This window comes from Plectropomus leopardus, chromosome 21 (genome assembly GCF_008729295.1).
Source record: "Plectropomus leopardus isolate mb chromosome 21, YSFRI_Pleo_2.0, whole genome shotgun sequence".
In the NCBI taxonomy this organism is placed as follows: domain Eukaryota; kingdom Metazoa; phylum Chordata; class Actinopteri; order Perciformes; family Serranidae; genus Plectropomus; species Plectropomus leopardus.
In genome coordinates, this window is record NC_056483.1 from 8,787,213 (window position 1) to 8,805,204 (window position 17,992).

The 17,992-nt window shown below is 42.0% G+C and overlaps 1 protein-coding gene across 2 annotated transcripts in view; it reads left to right on the forward strand.

The window, feature by feature from the left end:
* acad11 (acyl-CoA dehydrogenase family, member 11) overlaps nt 1–17,226 on the forward strand; it is a 33,793-nt gene extending 16,567 nt beyond the window's left edge. Inside the window, exons 14-20 of one of the 2 annotated variants that reach the window (XM_042510266.1) lie at nt 1,231–1,300; nt 1,958–2,043; nt 2,167–2,238; nt 2,475–2,629; nt 2,792–2,908; nt 15,853–15,962; nt 16,057–17,226. In XM_042510266.1, the coding sequence (XP_042366200.1) occupies nt 1,231–1,300; nt 1,958–2,043; nt 2,167–2,238; nt 2,475–2,629; nt 2,792–2,908; nt 15,853–15,962; nt 16,057–16,171 (725 nt within the window). In that variant the 3' untranslated portion in view covers nt 16,172–17,226. Of the gene's footprint in view, nt 1–1,230; nt 1,301–1,957; nt 2,044–2,166; nt 2,239–2,474; nt 2,630–2,791; nt 2,909–4,350; nt 4,971–15,852; nt 15,963–16,056 lie in introns of those variants that run through there. The other variant, XM_042510267.1, reaches the window with a different exon arrangement.
* The last annotated feature ends 766 nt before the right edge of the window (nt 17,227–17,992 follow it).

Genomic DNA, 17,992 nt, shown 5'->3' on the forward strand with positions numbered 1-17,992 from the left:
GTCTCTCAGTCTTTTTTTCTCTCTCTTTTATCCACCTGGATATAAATAAATTCTAAAAATATATACATTTTAAGCTAGACATCTTAGGCAAAGATAAAAAAGGTGTTTGTTTTTGAAGTATGTCATACTGACGTGAAAGTTAAAAAAAACAAAACAAAAAAAACCTGTCACGTTCCCAGCAAGCTGGATTACTGTGCTGGGAAGGATTATTTTCATTCCAGTGGTGACGGGACGTGTATGGGCATGGCTGCTGCATGACAGCAGGACTCACCTTATATCATGGACCCTGAGACTTACCTAAGGGTTCTCAGGAAAACCCGACCTGCTCTCATGGCAAAAGAGTTTTCCTAGATGCAGTTTTTGGGTGGAGTCCGATGTTGTATTAATGCCCTTTGTCAGAGTGCAAGTACAGCCGTTTAATGTTTGTTTAAATTTGTGCAATCAGAGACTGTTTGTTGAAGTGCTCACATGCGCTCATGCTGAGATTCTCATGCTGTGACTTTTCAGACTATTGATGTCTCGGCTGTTGCTGTCTGGTGTCCATATGTCTTGTCCGTAGGGGACAGTTTTGCCACTTGGACAGAAATATAAACAGGAAGGCAGACCTTGGGTTACCCTGCCTGTGCCTTAGGGACCCAATGCTGCTTTGGAGTCCGTCGGACAGTGAACTCCCAAGCAGGGAAATGCCAAAGTATTCTGCATTTGCTCATCATCTCTGTGCACTTGAGCTACATTGTTATCAAACATTTCACATCATCCATCCATTTCCAGTGTAACTATGTTTTGTGATATCTTGTAAAATGATTTAAATGACATATGATTTTGCCCTCTGGCGGGTGTTTTTTTGGGGGGTTTTTAATATTTTTGCAGCCATGAAAGAAGCATGTTATCCAGCAGCAAAGGCTTTTTAGATTTTCAGTTTCTTCCGAACAAACAAAATCTTTTCTATGACAAACTAAATGTTGCTCAATGTGAAAAAATCAAACTCAGGAAATGTAAATCAACCTGTGGCTGTCTCAGGAGGACGTTCTCATGCCATCAATCCGTCACGAGCTCCATCCACATTTAGCACTTGCCAGTCAGCGACAGGCATTGTTGCCAACAAGACTCAGGTAGTGAAACAGTAAAGGATATACTGTGAAAAGTTGTGTGTTCTGTTCTGTTTTACCAGCAGACAGCAAGAAAACATGAATACAAATAAACCACAGCATTTCTGACTGTTCCCTGCAGGTGCTGGCAATCCCCAGTGCAAAGTGGCCATTGTGATGTGCAGGAGCGGATCTCAGGATGTTAGCAGCAGGTCAGTGGAACAGTTATGTGGTGAGCAATATTGGCCATGTTGAAACCACAAGTTTTATTATTCCAAGATTTTTATGTAGCAGTATTCCAGTCCTCCCAATTAAGATACTCATCTGGTTTTTACAGATTTTTTATATTCAATAATCCTGTGTTTGCCTCTGTACCTCATTTTTTCCCATCAACTTCCCTCTTTGCCCTCTTGCTTGGTTAGGGAACAGGGTGTACTTCCCAGCATACACTTGCATTTTAATACCTGCCTGTTGCCTAGTCTTTCTGCCTAGAGGTTTGGATAACATTACAGAAAAATGTATCAATTTAATCTTGTTGACACTTGGTGTCAGTTAAAGATCAGAGCCAATTATATGTCAGCCACTTGATTTAATTTGCACCAGTTACAAGAATTTAAAATGTACATGGGAAAAAAACAACCCAGAAACAACCACACCCAAGATATGTAATCCACTTTCTCCTTGTTTTGTCAGCAGTGTAACAAGGCACACACCCAATCTTGTTTGCAGAGTAAAATAAAATCAGGGTGGAAATATATTACATTAAAAGCAGCATGTAATGCTATCTATCTAGTTATTGTGAAATGACAGATTTAAATAAATATTTGGTCTAAATAAAATGCATTATTTCCTCTAAACTTGTTTCTTAGGCATGGCCAACACAGTATGATCCTTGTCCCTATGGACACACCAGGTGTAAAGCTTGTCCGACCGCTCACTGTGTTTGGACAGGATGGTAAGATTATTTCTGTCATTACATCCTGTTTTTTTTCACAATAATTTTCCTTTGTCATGCAAATATGACAAATGAGCCTTCTGAACGTAATTAATCAGTTCTCTCCCTTCTTTTTGTGCTCAGACGCCATCCATGGTGGCCACTTTGAAGTGCACTTTGAAAATGTGCACGTCCCTGCCTCCAACATTATTCTCGGTAAGAGACTGTATCGCCATGTGTTCCTGTTTAAACTCATTTACTCACATTATGTCTTCCTAACAACGACACCACACCTGTAAAGCTATAGAAATATATTTTGGTTGTCTGGACAATGAAGTGATTCTGGTGTAATAATTATGTGTATGAGGTTACTAGGCCAGGGATAACATTTCCCTCCTGTGATGATTCACAATAGCCTTCTGGCTTCTGTCCCACTGTGTATTTGTTTGCAGGAGAGGGCAGGGGATTTGAGATTGCCCAGGGTCGTCTGGGGCCAGGCAGGCTGCACCACTGTATGAGAGCTGTTGGTGTGGCAGAGTTGGCACTGGAGCTGCTGTGCCATCGAGCTGCCTCCAGGAACGCATTTGGAAAGAAACTGTACCAACATGTAAGCGAACACTGAGGCTAGAAATTCCAGCAACTTAAATTTAAGTGCTTTGGTACTGTAGCATGCGTAGATCTACTTCCCTCTGGTGACACCCAGTGGACAGATTTTTAGATGCAGCTTGAGTAAATGTTCTCTCCTTTTTGTTATCTGCTGTGCGTGTAGGAAGTTGTGGCTCACTGGATAGCAGACTGTCGTCTCGTGATTGAACAGACCCGCCTGCTGACGCTGCATGCTGCTAATGCCCTGGATACACAGGGCAGCAGGGCCGCTCGCAAACAGGTAAAACTGCCAATAGTCTGTTTTGGACAAATTAACATGTTGTGTATCAAATCCAGCAATTAGACCTCCCAATGCAAAGTATAAATGTCAATTTCCAAAAGTTAACACCCTTTGAAGCAGTTGGACAACCATTCACAATTAGTTTTTACTTTTACAAGAACAACTGCTTTATTTTCTGTAAACATTGCATTATTGAGGAATATCGGACACTTTGTTGAGCTGTATACTGTATGTTTATTATTAATGCTCGGTTGTTATTATTATTTATTTATTTATTATATTATTTCTAGTGACATACTACACTATGACTTTTTCTTACTTTTTCAGATGTCACTGTAACTTTTTTCCAACTATTTTGGACAACATGCTATACTGTGAATTTTTTATGCCATTTTGGAAAACATAATATACTATGAATTATTTATGCTATTTTGGAGGACATACTATACTATGACTTTTTCATGCTATCTTGGATGACATGTTTTACTATGACTTTTTTATCCAATTTTGGACAACATACTATAGTATTACTTTTCGAACAGCAAACAATACTGTGACTTTTTATGCCGTTTTCGAAGACAGAGCATACTATGTCCTTTTTATGCCATTTCCATTCCATTTCCAGTGTAACTATGTTTTGTGATATCTTGTAAAATGATTTAAATGACATACTACAGTATGACATTTTTATGCCATTTTGGACAACATATTTTACTTTGACTTTTTTTTTATGCCATTTTGCATGACATACATACACCCAACTTCACACAAAAACATAGTGTAGTGTGTCGTCCATCATTACCCAAAGTCACACAAAAATGTCATGGTATAGTATGTCGTCAAAAATGGCCCAAAATAGTGGATTCATGAATTAATTAGCAATTAGGAACAATAAGTTATAGCTCATTTTGCCTTATTAATCAATCTAGTCTCGTGATTTAAATAATTAACACATTTTAATAAATAACACACACATCACAAGATCAAGTGTCTTTATAAATGAAAGGTTTATTAAACTACTCACGACACAGCAAAACTACTCCTAGAAAGACGACAAATAATTGAGTTTAATAATAACTACGAATAAATGATGAAACAATTAATACAGCAAAGACACAAAGTGAATAAAATGACTAAATGAACAAGAAACTCATAAATGAAGCAACAATAAAATGAGGGGATGAAAACTAGTGAGGAACTGAATTAGATGTGACATCTGGACTTGATCAGGTGCACTGAAATAGTGCAAGATGATCAAGCAGATGAGAATTTAAAATTACAGAAAAGGCAATGTCAAGCATCGATCAACAGCAGAGAGGCAACCTATCCATGAAACATTGAAGGAATAGATAAAGAGGCCTGATCAGAGAATAACCCATAATTGTATAAATGGGAGATCCTAACCGAGGTCTAACACTTCCTATGTTTCCCTATCATTTAAGAGCATCAACCCCATAACAGCACAGGAAAGATCGTTTCACCTTCCTCAGAAGTCTCAATGCCAGGGAAAAGGTTCACTCTGGAAAGTTGCAGTGTGGCCTTTGTGAGGACACTGGACGGGCAGCTCCATTAGGCTCAGCTTAAGTTTGATTCCTCCATCTCTCTCTCTCTCCATGAACAGCTGGATCATCTTCTGACACCTCGTGTGGCTGAGATGAGATCACGATGACAGCTTATCAGGCTTCGTTTCATTTGAAGTCTCTTTTGTCCCACAGTCTGTCTCGTGCAATGTCCTCTGGTTCAAAATTGTCATTTAGAATACGTGACAGGGCTCTTTCCAAAGTTCTCTCTGTCAAGGTAGATTAACAGCAGCTCACAGCATCTCAAGGCTGCAAATACACTCCTTCCTTTTATCACTTCTACTGTTGTAAGTGTCTAGATGTAACGTTTTTCTTAAGTTTTGATAAAGTTCACTACAGGCCTTCAAATCTTTAATATTTGATTCATGACGCTCTCCTCTGCTGATCGATACCAAACACTTATGAGAAAACCAAATAATTCTCTGGCAGATCATTAACTAAGTAACATACATACTTTTGCAACATACTATGCTATTGTATGTCCTGGCACGCTATTTTATGCTGTTTTTAGGTGTTTACAGCTGTTTTGGAATGTGTCATATTTTGACATTCTTGCCTTTTTGATCATTTTTTAAGCATGCGATTTTATGGTGTTTTTGGCCGTTTGCGGTGGCGTGTCTCTGCACACTATTTCATGCTGTTTTAAGGTGTTTTAAGCTCTTTTTGGGACATGTCATATTTTGACATTTTTGCCTTACTATAGCCTTGCCTTTTCGGTCATATTTTCAACATGCGATTTTATGCTGTTTTTGTTCATTTCTGCAACAAATTACGCTGTGGCGTGTTTCTGCACGCTATTTCATGCTGTTTTAAGGTGTTTTAAGCTCTTTTTGGGACATGTCATATTTTGACATTTTTGCCTTACTATAGCCTTGCCTTTTCGGTCATTTTTTTCAACATGCCATTTTATGGTGTTTTTGGCTGTATTTGCAACAAATGATGCTGTGGCGTTTTTCTGCACGCTATTTTATGCTGTTTTAAGGTGTTTTTAGCTCTTTTTGGGACATGTCATATTTTGACATTTTTGCCTTACTATAGCCTTGCCTTTTTGGTCATTTTTTTCAACCTGCGATTTTATTGTGTTTTTGGTCGTTTTTGCAACAAATTATGCTGTGGCGTGTTTTTGCACGCTATTTTATGCTGATTAAAGGTGTTTTAATCCATTTTTGGGGACATGTCATATTTTGACATTTTTGCCTTACTATAGCCTTGCTTTTTGGTCATTTTTTCAACATGCGATTTTATGGTGTTTATGGTTGTTTTTGCAACAAATGATGCTATGTGGCGTGTTTCTGCACGCTATTTTATGCTGTTTTAAGGTGTTTTAAGCTCTTTTTGGGACATGTCATATTTTGACATTTTTGCCTTACTATAGCCTTGCCTTTTTGGTCATTTTTTTCAACATGCGATTTTTATGGTGTTTTTGGCTGTATTTGCAACAAATTATGCTGTGGCGTGTTTCTGCATGCTATTTTATGCTGATTAAAGGTGTTTTAATCCATTTTTTGGGACATGTCATATTTTGACATTTTTGCCTTACTATAGCCTTGCCTTTTTGGTCATTTTTTTCAACATGCGATTTTATGGTTTTTTTTGGCTGTTTTTGCAACAAATTATGCTGTGGCGTGTTTCTGCACGCTATTTTATGCTGATTAAAGGTGTTTTAATCCATTTTTGGGACATGTCATATTTTGACATTTTTGCCTTACTATAGCCTTGCTTTTTGGTCATTTTTTTCAACATGCGATTTTATGGTGTTTTTGGCTGTATTTGCAACAAATTATGCTGTGGCGTTTCTCTGCACGCTATTTTATGCTGTTTTAAAGGTGTTTTAATCCATTTTTGGGACATGTCATATTTTGACATTTTTGCCTTACTATAGCCTTGCCTTTTTGGTCATTTTTTTCAACATGCGATTTTATATGTGTTTTTGGTGTTTTTGCAACAAATGATGCTGTGGCGTGTTTCTGCATGCTATTTTATGCTGATTAAAGGTGTTTTATCCTTTTTGGGGACATGTCATATTTTGACATTTTTGCCTTACTATAGCCTTGCCTTTTTGGTCATTTTTTTCAACATGCGATTTTATGGTGTTTTTGGCTGTATTTGCAACAAATTATGCTGTGGGCATTTTTCTGCACGCTATTTTATGCTGATTAAAGGTGTTTTAATCCATTTTTTTTGGGACATGTCATATTTTGACATTTTTGCCTTACTATAGCCTTGCCTTTTTGGTCATTTTTTTCAACATGCGATTTTATGGTGTTTATGGTTGTTTTTGCAACAAATGATGCTGTGGCGTGTTTCTGCACGCTATTTTATGCTGTTTTAAGGTGTTTTAAGCTCTTTTTGGGACATGTCATATTTTGACATTTTTGCCTTACTATAGCCTTGCCTTTTTGGTCATTTTTTCAACATGCGATTTTATGGTGTTTTTGGCTGTATTTGCAACAAATTATGCTGTGGCGTTTTCTGCATGCTATTTTATGCTGATTAAAGGTGTTTTAAACCATTTTTGGGACATGTCATATTTTGACATTTTTGCCTTACTATAGCCTTGCCTTTTTGGTCATTTTTTTTCAACATGCGATTTTATGGTGTTTTTGGCTGTATTTGCAACAAATTATGCTGTGGCGTGTTTCTGCATGCTATTTTATGCTGATTAAAGGTGTTTTAATCCATTTTTGGGACATGTCATATTTTGACATTTTTGCCTTACTATAGCCTTGCCTTTTTGGTCATTTTTTCAACATGCGATTTTATGGTGTTTATGGCTGTATTTTTGCAACAAATGATGCTGTGGCATGTTTATGCACGCTATTTTATGCTGATTTAAAGGTGTTTTAAGCTCTTTTTGGGACATGTCATATTTTGATATTTTTGCCTTACTATAGCCTTGCCTTTTTTGTCATTTTTTCAACATGCGATTTTATGGTGTTTATGGTTGTTTTTGCAACAAATGATGCTGTGGCGTGTTTCTGCACGCTATTTTATGCTGTTCTAAAGGTGTTTTAAGCTCTTTTTGGGACATGTCATATTTTGACATTTTTGCCTTACTATAGCCTTGCCTTTTTGGTCATTTTTTTCAACATGCGATTTTATAGTGTTTATGGTTGTTTTTGCAACAAATGATGCTGTGGCGTGTTTCTGCACGCTATTTTATGCTGTTTTAAGGTGTTTTCAGCCATTTTTGGGAAATGTCATATTTTGACATTTTTGCCTTACTATAGCCTTGCCTTTTTGGTCATTTTTTTCAACATGCGATTTTATGGTGTGTTTTTGGCTGTATTTGCAACAAATTATGCTGTGGCGTGTTTCTGTACGCTATTTTATGCTGATTAAAGGTGTTTTAAGCCATTTTTGGGACATGTCATATTTTGACATTTTTGCCTTACTATAGCCTTGCCTTTTTGGTCATTTTTTCAACCTGCGATTTTATGGTGTTTTTGGTCGTTTTTGCAACAAATTATGCTGTGGCGTGTTTCTGCATGCTATTTTATGCTGATTAAAGGTGTTTTAATCCATTTTTGGGACATGTCATATTTTGACATTTTTGCCTTACTATAGCCTTGCCTTTTTGGTCATTTTTTCAACATGCGATTTTATGGTGTTTATGGTTGTTTTTGCAACAAATGATGCTGTGGCGTGTTTCTGCACGCTATTTTATGCTTTTTTAAGTGTGTTTTAAGCTCTTTTTGGGACATGTCATATTTTTGACATTTTTTGCCTTACTATAGCCTTGCCTTTTTTGGGGACATGTCATATTTTTTTTTTCAACTTGCGATTTTATGGTGTTTTTGGCTGTATTTGCAACAAATTATGCTGTGGCGTGTTTCTGCATGCTATTTTATGCTGATTAAAGGTGTTTTTAATCCATTTTTGGGACATGTCATATTTTGACATTTTTGCCTTACTATAGCCTTGCCTTTTTGGTCATTTTTTTCAACATGCGATTTTATGGTGGTTTTTGGCTGTTTTTGCAACAAATTATGCTGTGGCGTTTCTCTGCACGCTATTTTATGCTGATTAAAGGTGTTTTAATCCATTTTTGGGACATGTCATATTTTGACATTTTTGCCTTACTATAGCCTTGCCTTTTTGGTCATTTTTTTCAACATGCGATTTTATGGTGTTTTTTTGGTGTTTTTGCAACAAATTATGCTGTGGCGTTTCTCTGCACGCTATTTTATGTGTTAAAGGTGTTTTCAGCCATTTTTGGGACATGTCATATTTTGACATTTTTGCCTTACTATAGCCTTGCCTTTTTGGTCATTTTTTTCAATATGCGATTTTATGGTGTTTATGGTTGTTTTGCAACAAATTATGCTGTGGCGTTTTCTGCACGCTATTTATGCTGTTTTAAGGTGTTTTAAGCTCTTTTTGGGACATGTCATATTTTGACATTTTTGCCTTACTAACCTTGCCTTTTTGGTCATTTTTTTCAACATGCGATTTTATGGTGTTTTTGGTTGTTTTTGCAACAAAAACTATGCTGTGGTGTGTTTTCTGTACGCTATTTTATGCTGATTAAAGATGTTTTAATCCATTTTTGGGACATGTCATATTTTGACATTTTTGCCTTACTATAGCCTTGCCTTTTTGGTCATTTTTTTCAACATGCGATTTTATGGTGTTTTTGGCTGTATTTGCAACAAATTATGCTGTGGCGTTTCTCTGCACGCTATTTTATGCTGATTAAAGGTGTTTTAATCCATTTTTGGGACATGTCATATTTTGACATTTTTGCCTTACTATAGCCTTGCCTTTTTGGTCATTTTTTCAACATGCGCGATTTTATGGTGTTTATGGTTGTTTTTGCAACAAATGATGCTGTGGCGTGTTTCTGCACGTTATTTTATGCTGTTTTTAAGGTGTTTTAAAGCCATTTTTGGGACATGTCATATTTTTACATTTTTGCCTTACTATAGCCTTGCCTTTTTTGTCATTTTTTCAACATGCAATTTTATGGTGTTTTTGGTTGTCCATCCATCCATCCATTTTCTTCTGCTTATCTGGGGTCGGGTTGCGGGGGCAGCAGCCTAAGCAGGGAAACCCAGACTTCCCTCTCCCTGGCCACTTCGTCCAGCTCTTCCCGGGGGACCCCGAGGCGTTCCCAGGCCAGCTGTGAGACGTAAGTCTCTCCAGCGTGTCCTGGGTCTTCCCCCGGGCCTCCTACCGGTGGGACGTGCCCTGAACACCTCACCAGGGAGGCGTCCTGGAGGCATCCTAATTAGATGCCCGAGCCACCTCATCTGGCTCTTCTCAATGCGGAGGAGCAGCGGCTCTACCCGAGCTCCTCCCGGATGACCGAGCTTCTCACCCTATCTCTAAGGGAGAGCCCAGCCACCCTACGGAGGAAACTCATTTCGGCCGCTTGTACCCGCGATCTTTGTTCTTTCGGTCACTACCCAAAGCTCATGACCATAGGTGAGGGTAGGAACGAAGATCGGCTGGTAAATCGAGAGCTTTGCCTCTCATCTCAGCTCCCTCTTCACCAAGACAGACCGGTGCAGAGTCCGCATTACTGCAGACGCTGCACCGATCCGCCTGTCGATCTCCCGTTCCATCCTTCCCTCACTCGTGAACAAGACCCCGAGGTACTTAAACTCCTCCACTTGGGGCAGGACTTCATCCCCGATCCGGAGGGGGCACGCCACCCTTTTCCGGCTGAGAACCATGGTCTCGGATTTGGAGGTGCTGATTCTCATTCCAGCCGCTTCACACTCGGCTGCGAACCGATCCAGTGAGAGCTGAAGGTCGCGGCCCGATGAAGCAACAGGACCACATCATCTGCAAAGAGCAGAGACCTAATCCTGAGGTCACCAAACCGGACCCCCTCAACACCCTGGCTGCGCCTAGAAATTCTGTCCATAAAAGTTATGAACAGAATCGGCGACAAAGGGCAGCCCTGGCGGAGTCCAACCCTCACCGGAAACGAGTTCGACTTACTGCCGGCAATGCGGACCAAGCTCCGGCACCGGTCATACAGGGAACGGACAGCCCGTATCAGGGAGTCCGAAACCCCATATTCCCGGAGAACCCCCCACAGGACTCCCCGAGGGACACGGTCGAATGCCTTCTCCAAGTCCACAAAGCACATGTGGACTGGTTGGGCAAACTCCCAAGCACCCTCAAGGATCCTGCCAAGGGTCCAGAGCTGGTCCACAGTTCCACAACCGGGGCGAAAACCGCATTGCTCCTCCTGAATCGGGGTTCGACTATCCGGCGGACCCTCCCTCTCTAGTACCCCCGAATAGACCTTACCAGGGAGGCTGAGGAGTGTGATCCCCCTGTACTTGGAACACATCCTCCGGTCCCCCTTCTTGAAAAGAGGGACCACCACCCCAGTCTGCCAGTCCAAGGGCACTGCCCCCGATGTCCACACAATGTTGCAGAGTCGTGTCAGCCACGACAGCCCCACAACATCCAGGGCCTTGAGGAACTCCGGGCGGACCTCGTCCACCCCCGGGGCCCTGCCACCGAGGAGCTTTTTTACCACCTCGGTAACCTCAACCCCAGAGATAGAGGAGCCCATCCCCGGGTCCCCAGGCCCTGCTTCCCCAACGGAAGGCGTGTCAGTGGGATTGAGAAGGTCTTCGAAGTATTCCTTCCACCGATCCACAACATCCCGAGTCGAGGTCAGCAGTGCGCCCCGTCGCCCACCATACACAGTGTTGACGGAGTACTGTTTCCCCCTCCTGAGACGCCGGACGGTGGTCTAGAACCTCCTCGAAGCCGTCCGGAAGTCGTTTTCCATGGCCTCGCCGAACTCCTCCCATGCCCGGGTTTTCGCCTCGGCGACCGCCCCCGCCGCACTCCGCTTGGCCTGTCGGTACCTGTCTGCTGCTTCCGGAGTCCCACAGGCCAAGAAGGCCCGATAGGACTCCTTCTTCAGCTTGACGGCACCACCCCTTACTGCTAGTGTCCACCAGCGGGTTCGGGTGTTGCCGCCCCGACACGCACCAACCACCTTACGGCCACAGCACCGGTCGGCCGCCTCAGCAATGGAGGCACGGAACACGGCCCACTCAGACTCAATGTCCCCAGCCTCCCCCGGGACATGGTCGAAGCTCTTCCGGAGGTGGGAGTTGAAGCTCCTTCTGACGGGAGACTCTGCCAGACGTTCCCAGCAGACCCTCACAATGCGTTTGGGTCTGCCAGGTCTGACCGGCGTCCTCCCCCACCATCGGAGCCAACTCACCACCAGGTGGTGATCGGTTGACAGCTCCACCCCTCTCTTCACCCGAGTGTCCAAGACATACGGCCGCAAGTCCAACGATACGACTACAAAGTCGATCATTGAACTGCGGCCTAGGGTGTCCTGATGCCAAGTGCACATATGGACACCCTTATGCTTGAACATGGTGTTCGTTATGGACAATCTGTGGCGAGCACAGAAGTCCAATAACAAAACACCACTCGGGTTCAGATCGGGGGGGCCATTCCTCCCGATCACGCCCCTCCAGGTCTCACTGTCGTTGCCAACGTGAGCGTTGAAGTCCCCCAGCAGAACGAGGGAGTCCCCAGAAGGAGCACTCTCCAGCACCCCCTCTAAGGACTCCAAAAAGGGTGGATACTCTGAACTGCTGTTTGGACCATAGGCACAAACAACAGTCAGGATCCGTCCCCCAACCCGAAGGCGGAGGGAGGCTACCCTCTCATTCACCGGCGTAAACTCCAATGTACAGGCGCCGGGCAGGGGTGGCAATACTTATTACCCCCCGGCTCGGTGCCTGTACGTTGGAGTTTACGCCGGTAAACTCACCAGTGGCAACTCCAGAGTGGAAGAGAGTCCATCCCCTCTCAAGATGACTGGTTCCGGAGCCCAAGCCATGTGTCGAGGTGAGGCCGACTATATCTAGTCGGAACTTCTCAACCTCGCGCACCAGCTCAGGCTCCTTCCCCACCAGAGAGGTGACATTCCACGTCCCCAGAGCTAGCTTCTGCAGCCGAGGATCAGACCGCCAAGGTCCCCGCCTTCGGCTGCCGCCCAGCTCACATTGCACCCGACCCCTACGGCCCCTCCTACGGGTGGTGAGCCCACGGGAAGGAGGTCCCATGTCACCTCTTCGGGCTGTGCCCGGCCGGGCCCCATGGGTAAAGGCCCGGCCACCAGGCTCTCGCCATCAAGCCCCACCCCCAAGCAGAAACACGCCACAGCATCATTTGTTGCAAAAACAACCATAAACACCATAAAATTGCATGTTGAAAAAATGACGAAAAGGCAAAGCTATAGTAAGGTAAAAATGTCAAAAATATGACATGTTCCAAAAAGAGCTTAAAACACCTTAAAACACTATAAAAATAGTACTCAGAGAAACGCCACAGCATAATTTGTTGCAAAAACAACCAAAAACACAATAAAATCGCTTGTTGAAAAAATGACCGAAAAGGCAAGGCTATAGTAAGGCAAAAATGTCAAAATATGACATGTCCCAAAAATGTCTGAAAACACCTTTAATCAGCATAAAATAGCGTTCAAAGAAACGCCACAGCATCATTTGTTGCAAAAACAACCAAAAACACAATAAAATCGCATGTTGAAAAAATGGCCGAAAAGGCAAGGCTATAGTAAGGAAAAAAAGGCCAAATATGACATGTCCCAAAAAGAGCTTTAAAACACCTTAAAACAGCATAAAATAATGTGCAGAAAAACGCTACAGCATAATTTGTTGCAAAAATGGACAAAAACAGAATAAAATCGCATGTTGAAAAAATGACCGAAAAGGCAAGGCTATAGTAAGGCAAAAATGTCAAAATATGACATGTCCCAAAAAGAGCTTAAAACACCTTTAAACAGCATACAATAGCGTGCAGAAACACGCTACAGCATAATTTGTTACAAAAATGGACAAAAACACAATAAAATCGCATGTTGAAAAAATGACCGAAAAGGCAAGGCTATAGTAAGGCAAAAATGTCAAAATATGACATGTCCCAAAAAGAGCTTAAAACACCTTAAAACAGCATAAAATAATGTGCAGAAAAACGCTACAGCATAATTTGTTGCAAAAATGGACAAAAACAGAATAAAATCGCATGTTGAAAAAATGACCGAAAAGGCAAGGCTATAGTAAGGCAAAAATGTCAAAATATGACATGTCCCAAAAACTGCTGAAAATACCTTCAAATGGCATAAAATAGCGTGCAGAGACACACCACAGCATCATTTGTTACAAAAATGGACAAAAACAGAATAAAATTGCATGTTGAAAAAATGACCGAAAAGGCAAGGTTATAGTAAGTCAAAAATGTCAAAATATGACATGTCCCAAAAAGAGCTTAAAACACCTTAAAACAGCATAAAATAGGGTGCAAAGAAATGCCACAGCATAATTTGTTACAAAAACGGCAAAAAACACCATAAAATTGCATGTTGAAAAAATGACCGAAAAGGCAAGGCTATAGTGAGGCAAACGTGAAAATATGGACATGTCACCTTTTGACATTTTTTGCCGTATCATCGTATTGCATCTTTGGTTGTGTCATTTTTGCATGAAAAAAAAATTGTATGTCGACCAAAATGGCATGAAAAAGTCATACTATATTTGTTGTTCAAAGTGGCATGTAACAGTCATAGTACAGAATCTTGTCCAAAATGGCATAAAAAAGTCATAAAGTTTGTCGTCCCAAACAGCATAAAAAAGTCATGATATAGTATGTCGTCAAAACCAGCATAAAAAAAGTCATAGTACAGCACGTGTCCAAAATGGCCTAAAAAATGTCGTAGTATATTATGTCATCTAAAATGGCATAAAGTAGTCATAGTATAGTATGTTGTCCGAAAAACACTGCTTCATGCCATTTTAGAAGATTTACTGTACAGTGATTTCATGCTCTATTAGATGATATTCTGTACTCTGACTAATGCCCTTTTGGAAACCCATACTATACTATGACTTTTAGTCATACTATGACTTTTTCATAACATTTTGGACTACATACTGCACTATGGCCTCAAGCCATTACATGGTGCCACTACCTTGTGGGGTCTCGACTGTGACTTTTTGCCAGGCAGCAGGAAGGGGCGGGGCCCCCGGTCACACTGACCCCTGGCATCATGGACTGGCCCTGGGGGCATGTAATGTCACCTCTCTGGTGGGGAAGGAGCTGGAGCTGATGTGGGAGTTGGAGTAGTACTGACTAGATACAGTTGGGCTCAGCTCCACGCGCAGCTCTGCCTCTGGAAGCATAACCCTGGAGCTGTCCAGGGTGAGAGGCGCCTGGCGGGTGAGGGGATATTCACGAGCTGCCGGCTGAGTGCCGCTGTCTTGGAGTTTACTTCAATGCGATTGTGTGTTACAAAGAGGAGGTCTCTGATTGTTGTTTGTGCGTATGCACCAAACAGTCGTTCAGAGTACCCAACCTTCTTGGAGTCTCTGAGCGGTGTCCAGGAAAGGGTGCCGATGGGGACTCCGTGGATGGAGGTCCGATTCAGGGACCTCAGTATCGCATCTCTGCTCTTTGCAGATGATGTGGTTTTGGCTTCGTCACACTGTGACCTCCAGCATGCACTGGGGCGGTTTGCATCCAAGTGTGAGGCAGGCAGGATGGAAGTCAAGACCTCCAAATATGAGGCCATGGACTGTAGCCCCAAGTGAAGGAGTTCAAGTATCTGGGGGTCTTGTTCATGGATGAGGGTAGAACGGAGCGTGACATGGACAGGCGGTTTGGTGCGGCATCCGTAGTGATGCGGAAGTTGCGTAGGACTGTCATGGTGAAGAAGGAGCTGAGCAGGAAGGCAAAGCTCTGAACTGACCGATCCATCTATGATCCAACCTTCACCTATGGCCATGAGCTCTGGATAGTGACTGAAAGGATGAGATCGTGGATACAAGCAGCCAAAATGAGTTTCCTCTGCAGGGTGGCTGGGCTCAGCCTCAGAGATAAGGTGAGGAGCTTAGACATCCAGGAGGAGCTCGGAGTAGAGCCGCTGCTCCTTCGCATTGAAAGGGGCCACGTGAGGTGGTTTTGGCATCTGATCTGGATGCCTCCCACTGGAGGTTTTACAGGCACGCTGGAGAGATTATATATCTCGTCTTGCCTGGGAAGGAGGAGCTGGACAACATTGCTGAGGAAAGGGACGCCAAGAATACTCAGCTCCACCTGTTGCCCCCACGACCAAGCGGACGACAGCGGATGGGTGGATGGATGGATATAGCATTTAAAACATTTTTTTTCGTCATTGTTCTAGGTCACAACCATCATTTTGCAGATATAAGTCTAAATTTAGCCTCTGAGGTTACCATTTAGAACCTAAAGTGGCTAGTATTTCTAACAATGTATTGACATGGTCTCAAAAGGTATTGGGACACAGCCAGTCATTGAATACGTCTACTAATTTTTCACTGGTTTTCTTCCTAGATTGCTATGATAAAGGTGGCAGCAGCCAGGATGGCGTGTAAGGTGGTGGACTGTGCTATACAGGTCTATGGAGGTGCCGGTGTGTCTGGAGACTTCCCATTAGCACAGATGTGAGTTTGTTTGTTTTTTTCCCACACATGCACATGAGAATAAATGTTAAACTAATTCCCTTCCTGATGCCAGTATGACTACATTCTTCCTCAGGTATTCATATGTGCGGACTCTACGCATTGCTGATGGGCCAGATGAGGTGCACCTCTCCTCCATAGCTCGTCTGGAACTGAGGGATCAGCTGAAGAGGGCACAGGCTAAGCTCTAAAGTAACTGACATGAAGCCACAACAGTTTTACAAAATTGCAATTTGCCTTGTACAAATGATGTAAACCCCAAATGATCATTTGTATGTGTATTTGTTTAGAAAACGCTTGCATGCCTCCTGTAAACAAAGAATAAAAAAAGTTCTTGATGAACTTCAGTCATAAGATACTGTTTTTAACAACAGCAAACCACATCAAAACATCCTTTTACAGACTCTTGCACAACTCATGCAGTATAATCCAAATCTCATTTATCTAGACATACAGTCCATACCTCCCAAACAGATAGCTGAGCAACTGAACTGATCTGGATGTGTAATGAATCAATACTTTCTTTAAAGTTAGACTGTGTCCTGGTTGAACACAGCAGCTGCTGGTCTTCTGCTGACTAAGTCAGTAAGTAAGTAGATTTTTAATTTTTTGACTTTAGTGAATCAGAACTAAACATTTAAAACACTCTAGTAACACAATAAAACAAACTAATTGTGGCTGTAGACTGGTGCAGATTGGCTGGTGGTTAAATTATCTGGCCATAGAGAGAGATGTGTTTGTAGGTGTGGCCCCTGAGAAGAGGCGACAAACCAGGAAATAAACATTTTAAAGGTTTCTTATTATCGCTGAAACATCATGACATGAATCTATTGCTGTGCGCTATTTTTGGTCCCAACAATAACACATCAGCCCTCTTTAGTACTATATATATAATTACTTGACCAGCAAAGACATGAACAAAAGATCCCGATCAGGATTCGTACTGGTGATCAATGGTAGGAAAATATAACTAAACATGCGCGCTACCGTTAAACCATGTGAGCCAATCCATATCTCTGTCAGCCAGGTATATATAATCGTCAGTACTAGTGTGATTATACTCATAAGTAAACGTTTCATATGATACAACTTAATGCATCTAAAATCTGAGCATATTTAAGTATATTGTGGCCATACATATAGCCTAATTTTTAATAAAAACCCTGATAACGTTATCTATGCCGCCGATCATTTCACTTTACCACACTCGTGCCTACTATTATCATCATCGCATAACATTAAAGCTGACAGCCATGTCTGATGTGAATGAAAACGTGTCACTGAAAACTGCAGAATATGGTTGGGATTAAATACATACGCGTCTGTAGCCGTGAATATAAAACACGATCGGTGATAGTATCACAAATTTATCTGGGTTACCCACAGCGAACTTCATATTACACGCCAACACGTGTGTCTGTATGTGTAACTTAGAGACTGTATGAAAACACAAACAGCTCTCAGATCCACAGGACATCAGGTAAACAATGATACATGACGGAAATATAAGCATGAGGACAGGTACACTTTGTAAACAACTTACCGACGTTTGCAGTATTGTTCATAGCATCAACGCGGTTACCTATGCTGTCAACGCGAGCCGTGTTCATCGCGATTTAAGGTAAATACACATGAAATATGCAATAAATCCCACGAAGTTTGGAATCAGCTGGTGATATAACATAACTGTGTGTGAGGTTTTGGTTGCAATTCCGACCTCAGGAAGCTCATACTATGGAGAAATCACAAAGTCAGAGTCAATCGCGGCTGAAAACACTGCGACGGTAAAATCCTTTGCAAAATGTTCTGCCAAAAATCTTTTATGTGTAACATTATTAATCCGATGTATAGATGTAAGAGCTGAATGCGTGGTCTACCTAGAGGTGAAAACTGTAGTCTGAGTAGTTTATACCGTGCTGGATCTCAGCCTGCCAGCTGTATTATATCATATTATATTCTGCAGTATTCAGTGACACTTTTTCACTCACATCAGACATGACTGTCAGCCTTAA